Below are 6,864 nucleotides of genomic sequence, written 5' to 3'. Positions count from 1 at the left end.
ATATATGTATTTAGGGGTGCAACGATATTCTATTCGATATTGAACCGTTCGATACAGTGCTTTCGGTTCGGTACGCATATGTATCGAACAATACAACATTTTGTAATTTATTTTATCAATTTTCCTTCTGACGATGCTGTCTGTGTTGAGCGCTCAGTGAATCTGTGTTCGACTACTCCGCCTAGGCTGCACTGTCGAGCGCAGATCCACTGAGCGCTCAACACAGACAGCATAGTCAGAAGGAAGAGCGCAGGGCAAGCTAGCGAGACAGAAGTTAAGCTCTCCTTGCAGCAAATTGAACCTCATTCAGATCTGGCGTTTGGAATTATTTTGGTTTTCATGTGACGTATGACCCTGAAGGTAAGCGAGTCATGGACTAAAGTAAAACAGTATGTTGGATGTGCCATGCAATGCTCAATTACATTGGTGTGAACTAGTGTGTTAGCGCAGTTAGCTCGTTAACGTGTTGGCCGTCTAGCCCCATGCACGGAGCGATCGGCGGTAGCTCGCTAACGGAGATTTGCCGTGTTGTGGCGTTAAACATCACATCCATTTTTGTGGAGACTGATCACAGCTGCTCCATCACAGCTGGTTCACATAGAAATCAATCATCACATACATAATGAGAGAGTTTTTAAAGTCGCTTTGAGAAATGAGATTATATATGTTTGTCAGGACAAAAATACCCAGAAGCGGGCTTTTATCTTTAATAAACTGTAAATCTTTGTGAAAAAAATGAATGTTCCTAATTATTATCCTGTATTTTCTCCATTTATAACAAGAATCCAGAGATTTCTGGTCTGGAATTTTTTTACAGACAGTAAAAGCAGAGGTGATTCAGCGTAATGGATTATTTAGATGTAATGTGTCACCGGAGGCTCTATAATATGTAAAAAACAAAACGTATTATGTAATGATTTCTTTAAAGAACACGGAGCACATCGGGACCTAATGATACTGGAGTAAATTAATTTTAAACAAGCACACCTACACAGTCAGATACTGATTCACAACCTGTCTAGTTTACAGATAAGTGCGGGACAATTTGTTTACATGCATCTTCATATCCTGGATGCTAATGGCCTTTGTGTAAAAATGGACAAAAAACAGCCGAATATTGCCATGGAAACCATCCAGGAAACAGAAGGCAGTGCTGTGGAGCAGAGGGCAGCCTATTCCCATTAGCATACAACAGTGAGGCCAATAATAGGCTGCTGCAGACACAAGACTGTTTATACAACAGTGCATGATGTCCATACTGTGGACAGATGAGATTGCATAATGAAGCCACAGAGGATATACTCCACTCAGCATTCAGTTTTAATTCCCGAGTACAGCCTGCAATCGTTCAAAGCGGATGGCTCACGTTTGGTGTTCCGGTTCACAGGTTTGAGGTCAGCTCTCTTAAATCCAGGCAAGCTAGTCCACAGAGGAAAGCCTTTTCACTGTGGAGCATTTGTGATTATGTTTGTGTTTGATGCCCTTAAATGCTGTTTGTCACAGCTGGAATCACTCAGGCCACGTTGGTTCTTTGTCTCATAATAACCTCATTATTTTAGTTTTCCATTGGTGGTGGGCTTGTTTCACTGCATTCCCTCTTATTTAACCACTGTTTTTAGAAAAGGTCAAAACTGAGATCCCTGCACATATTTAAAGACTCCAAATGTAGACTTATTTCTGAACATGCCATTTCTCTACATATTCATGATAACGCTGCACATAATTATCTACAACAGTACTGCATCTGTTGCAGTCAGATCCTGTTTCCTGAGGGTTCCTGATGAACTGTTGAAAAATAGCTCCAGACTGAAAGATAATCTGTTCTACATGCAGGAGTGGCCAAAAGTTTTGGAAGTGGCACAAATGTTGTTTTTCATTCACTGCTGCTTCAGTTTTTCCACAAATATATTTTAAGCATTTTTCTCTGATACAATGAAGAACAACAATGAGCGTGGACTCCCAAGCCCGGGTAAATGGACAGGGTTGAGCCAGGAAGAGCATCTGGCATAAAATCTTGGCCAAATCAAATATGTGGATTATAAAGAATACTTTCCATACCAGATTGGTTGGAGGGCAGGTTAACAATGACCCCCTCCGGTACCGTTAGCCAACAGGGCAGTGATGGAAACTGTGCTACTGTCGGCCGAAGACAAAGAAAGAGGAAAGGGGAAAGGTGTTTAAGGAGGCAGTGAGGGAGATGGAAAGGCAGCAGTGTGAGAACAGTAAGTCTGAATTAAGAAAATATGCTTGGTAGAAGGAGACAAGGAAGTTGGAATTGCAATGTATCAGTATGCAGTGACAGAAAAGCAAGCACAGTAGACAGTCCTGGAGAAGGATCCTGGGATATGAAACTTTTATTGGCAGGTAAATCTAAATTGGTTTTTTTTTTTTTTGTTTTTTTAATGTAGTGGTGCCACTATAAAAACATTTGGTCATGACTATATAATTTATTTTTCTTTTTTTTTTACCTGTCCCATTTGGATCTTCAGCCATCAGAATTGTTGTCTGAAGGCCAAGAAAGATGGCAAGCAGATTTACTTTACCAAGTGGATCCTCATGGCCTTGCCATATTGGTCCATTTGATTGATCTTTATTATAATTATGTTTTTATTTGATTTGATTTTCGGTTGTTACAGACAGGACAGACATGACTGGGGGATAGGACAGGGAGAAAGAATGAAAGAAAGAGAGGGAGAGAAAGAAAAATAGAGGGGAGAAGAGATGGTGAGAAAGGGGGGAAGAAAAAAGAAAAACAAACAAAACACCTGGATCACCTGTATGGAGATAAAAAACAGAAAAAAAAACAAGAAAAGAGCAACATAATAAATACAACACCATCACAATAAACTAGCTAACAGTAGATAACAGTAGATACTAAATATTATATGTTATTGTGCAGTATGCAAGCTCGACAGCACACAATGTGCTTTGAGGTAGCAGCCAAGAAAGGTGTAGTTTGTGTCTGTGAACACCTGTGTGTACACCTGTGTGCACACATGTGTGGATCAGCACGCTTGTATTCAAAAGGTTTCTTCATGTAACAATCTGCTAGGGAGTGTGGGGAGCCATAGCCCCGTCCCCCAGGGCATGAAGCAGGTATGGAGGAGATCCAGGCCCCAGACATCCAGAGGCCCCAGAATATGAGGACCCAAGGAGGACCACCAGGGGGGCAACCGTGCCACCCTCCTGGGAAGAGCTGAGGAGAGCCCCAAACGAGAAGTCACCCAGCAGCCACGGAGCAGAGGCCAGAGGGGGTTGCAGTGACGTGCCCGCGGGCTCTGCCGGCAGCCAGCTGTGCCAGAGAGGACCGGGCTTCAGGCCCAGAGGCCAGAGGCCTGAGGGCATCCCCCCCCCCCCCCCCCCCCCCGGCCCCCCCCCCCCCTGGAAGGGGCCCAGCCGGGCCACAGGCGCTACGACTGTATAATTTCTAATAGGTCAGTTCATTGAGGTTTCATTTATGCACAGCTCTTTTTTCTGTAGATGTCTACAGAGTGCTATGAACATATCTACAATAGTGGAAGAGTAGTGCTCTGAACAGACTATCATAGTGAACAGTGTAAGTACGTACTATAACAGAGACTATGCTATGTCACTATAGCAGGACTCAGTGTGAGCATTGACTCAATGCTTTGGTACTCTAAGGAGTTCATATTTGACTCGAGGACACTAAAGTGCCCAGATCCTGTGTCTGCAAAGGAAGGTCAAATCATCAGCCCTCCAAAACCATTACTGACAAGATTTATGAGGTGTTTTGTTGGTTTTTGCCAAACATGACCACTGTGTTTTGTTTAAATTGAACTTTTCCATCGTAAGATTTTTCTTATTAGGGAGAAGATTCTTTCTAATACTAACCCTTTCAGTCAAGCCAAACACTTGAGCGGGTGCACAAATGTCTGACAATGTACAATTACTACAACAGAAAAGTAACTAAAGTTCATTTAGTTCAGTTTTGAATAAGCAGCTGTTTATCCTTATTACAAATATAAGTCCTATCCCCATATGTGCAGGATATCAGCAGTATACTGTATATAAACTGGTCTCATGGCATTTTGTAATATGGTCACAACCTTTAATTCATTGATTCACTTTGCTGGACATGAATATTCAATATTTTTCAAGTTCCTAAACATGAATTTCCCTGAACATGACCTTTCATCAGCCTGCTCTCACATGTACTGATTAAAAGGCAAGGAAACCCTACATTTGGATGTTGGAGGGCTGGAAGGGGAATTAGATGTGTCGACTTTCACACCAGAGAGCGGAGTTTGAGAATGTACATCAGTTTTTCACACATAATTTTTTGTTTTTTAAATATGTTATTAACTATAAATGTGTTACTCGGTTAAGCCATTAAAAACTAACTAAGTTAGGCATTGAACACAAGATGTAGAAAATATTATGGTTTGGATTAACACACAACAGCATCCATGTCTTTTAAACATGTGATCTCCTGGTCACATGCAAGGTCTCACCTCAATGTTTTCTCTAAAAAGACATGAGTAACATATTCATACATAATGTATGTAATCATGTCATGTGATTCAACAAAGGGAAGTTAACTCTGAACTTTGGTTAACAAACAGAATTCCTCTGAAACTTCCTCAAACCAATGAGCACCATATTTCCTGCATGCTGTACGCACTCATGTTTTCCAAAACATTTTTTGTACTACTTAGCTGTGTTGTTTTTGAAGAAGTTGTTGTATCTCATTAATGTAAGTCTCTCAAAGCGTTCACTTGACAGTCTGTTCCTTCTGGGTGTAAGCACAAGATTGCCGAGGCTAAAAAGCCTTTCGACTGGTGCGCTTGATGGTGTGGCTGTGTTGTACCTCAGTGAAATGGCCTTAATCCTGGGAAACTGGCTAAGACCACCCAGCTCAGACCCAGCAGATTTCAAATATTCCATCACCTCTGTTTCAGCAGACTCTGTTTCAGTTGTCCTCCTCAAATGAAAAAAAGTCATAAGTGGAGTCAGCAAGGTTCTTGTGATCTTGAGCAGGTTGTTGGTCTTCAAGAGACAACCCACGGCACTCTGTAGTAAGCATTGCCCTAACCATGTCTTTTTTCTCTTCTTCTCTGATCCAGCGTAACTTAAATTTAGGCAAAGTGACTGCAGCCAGGAGAGCTTCTTTATTGTCCATCATTGAGGAAAAGCGCACCTTGATCGCCTATGAGAAAAAAATACATCAGACACTTCACATAAGAGCATGATAAATAAAACAAAAATTTATTTTAGGGTAAGGCTATATATAGATTACCTTAACAATGATATCAGGGAGGGATGCTGTCAGCTTAAGCTCGTCCTGCAGTGCCAGCGTCCTGGACATTAGAATCTCCAGAGTTGGAAGAAGGATTCCAAAATAGCAGTTCTCTTCTCCTTGCAATATGTCTAGTGCAACAGTGAGTGGCTTCAACACGATACAATACTCCTTTAGGAACAGATACTCCCGATCAGTGAAGCATTTGATTCCAAACTGAGTGCAGACAGTATTTAATTCAGCAAGGGGAATGTCAGTGATCCTGGACAGAGCGTCGTGAAATGAATTCCATCGTGTTGAAACAGGTACTATGAGTTTTTTCTTGAAAAAATTATCTACCAACTCTGAAGCAACAGAAGAACGGTTTGCTTTTGTCCACATTGCAGAACACTTTGAAGTTGCACTTCTGTAGATGAATTTTGCCTCATTTGCTTGAAGCCATTTCTCAACATCATGAAAAATTAAGTTCAGTGTGTGTGATGCACACCTTAAGTGTGGAGGGAGAGAAAACTGTCCTTCAGATTCTGTGGAGAGGGTCTGCTCAACATCAGTAAATGTCACCTCTTCATCTTCTTCCGATTCCTCATCAGAGTCTGATTTTTGGAACATTCTAAAAGCTTTGATAAAATTGGACCCGTTGTCTGTCACGGTGGCTGTCACTTTAGAGTTCAGTCCATAAGCCGAATGTACTTGCTCGATTTCATTGCCGATGACATCATATGTGTGTCTCCCTCGAACTCTTTTACATGCTAGCGCTGCATGTCCTCGTACAAAAGTAGAAGGATCAATCCAGTGTGCCGTCATTCCGAGAAAACTTTTGTTATGGCTGGTCCAAATGTCAGCAGTCGTGGAAATATATTCCAAACTCTCGAATGTCTCTTTAAGCTCCATTTCCATGTCAGCATAACACTTATCTAAGTAAGTAGAAAACGTTTTTCGATCATGCAGTGCTGCTTTTTTGCCACACACAGGTATTTTGTTTAATATGCACCTAAAAGACGGAGACTCTACAGTACGCAGCGGTAGCATCTCTTCCACAACGTAGCCTGCAATCATTTTCTTAAGCTCACCTTCAGACACTTTCTGTGTTGCTGAAGTGAAATCAAGTTTCGTCTGCTTAGCAGGAGTTGCCGCGGTGTTATCCATGGATGATGAAGATGGCTCACTCAGAAGGCTTTGTCTGTGCTGCCGTGTCAGGTGCTTCAGCAGATTACTCGTGCTATTGACAGCGGACGATAATTTTTTCTCCCCAGGACATAGCTTACATATTACTGTAATGTTCTTGTCTGCTTGTTTTAGAAAAGTGAAGTGACAGGAATATTTCATAAAACAGGCCCTCGCTTCAGCCGAGTCCGACATCTTCCGCTGTAGAATACGACTATGCGGCAAACTGGCGCGAAATGATGTACAGCTGCACTACAGCGATGTTAAAGCGGCAGAGGTTTTTTTTACCTTTAGAAGATAAATTATTGAAATTAAATAATGATTTTCAGCGAGTTTAGTTATTTTACAATGTAACGCAAGTACATTGTAAGTAACTGTATTTAAAATACCTAAAAATGAACAGTAATTGGTTACTCTACTTTTTCAGTGGAAAAGTAATTTAA

At 41.4% G+C, this 6,864-nt stretch overlaps 1 protein-coding gene across 2 annotated transcripts; it reads right to left on the bottom strand.

The window, feature by feature from the left end:
• Nucleotides 1-4,930: 4,930 nt before the first annotated feature.
• LOC121812104 lies at nucleotides 4,931-6,657 on the bottom strand. Of its 2 annotated transcripts, none has more exons than XM_042213313.1 (2): nucleotides 5,847-6,657; nucleotides 4,931-5,075 (listed from the first exon to the last, which is right to left on the bottom strand). In XM_042213313.1, exons 1-2 carry the CDS (start codon nucleotides 6,614-6,616, stop codon nucleotides 4,931-4,933), a joined length of 915 nt encoding a protein of 304 aa, XP_042069247.1. In that variant the 5' UTR covers nucleotides 6,617-6,657. The 2 variants fall into 2 exon arrangements, with proteins under 2 accessions (XP_042069247.1, XP_042069248.1); XM_042213314.1 differs by lacking the exon at nucleotides 5,847-6,657 and adding an exon at nucleotides 5,258-5,839 and having other exon boundaries at nucleotides 4,931-5,167.
• Between the last annotated feature and the right edge of the window lie 207 nt (nucleotides 6,658-6,864).

The sequence above is a fragment of the Haplochromis burtoni genome, unplaced genomic scaffold (genome assembly GCF_018398535.1).
Source record: "Haplochromis burtoni strain Fernald_Lab_line unplaced genomic scaffold, NCSU_Asbu1 Contig_434, whole genome shotgun sequence".
Taxonomy (NCBI): domain Eukaryota; kingdom Metazoa; phylum Chordata; class Actinopteri; order Cichliformes; family Cichlidae; genus Haplochromis; species Haplochromis burtoni.
Note: the sequence above shows the minus strand (reverse complement) of the source record. Positions and strands in the feature narration are given on the sequence as shown.

Excerpts from the sequence above, each read along its gene's own strand:
- LOC121812104 (XM_042213313.1), bottom strand. The coding sequence starts at position 6,616 with ATGTCGGACTCGGCTGAAGCGAGGGCCTGTTTTATGAAATATTCCTGT. Across the intron at positions 5,076-5,846 it reads ATGTTCCAAAAATCAGACTC|AGAAGAAGAGAAAAAAGACA; the intron begins TGATGAGGAATC and ends ACGCTGGATCAG.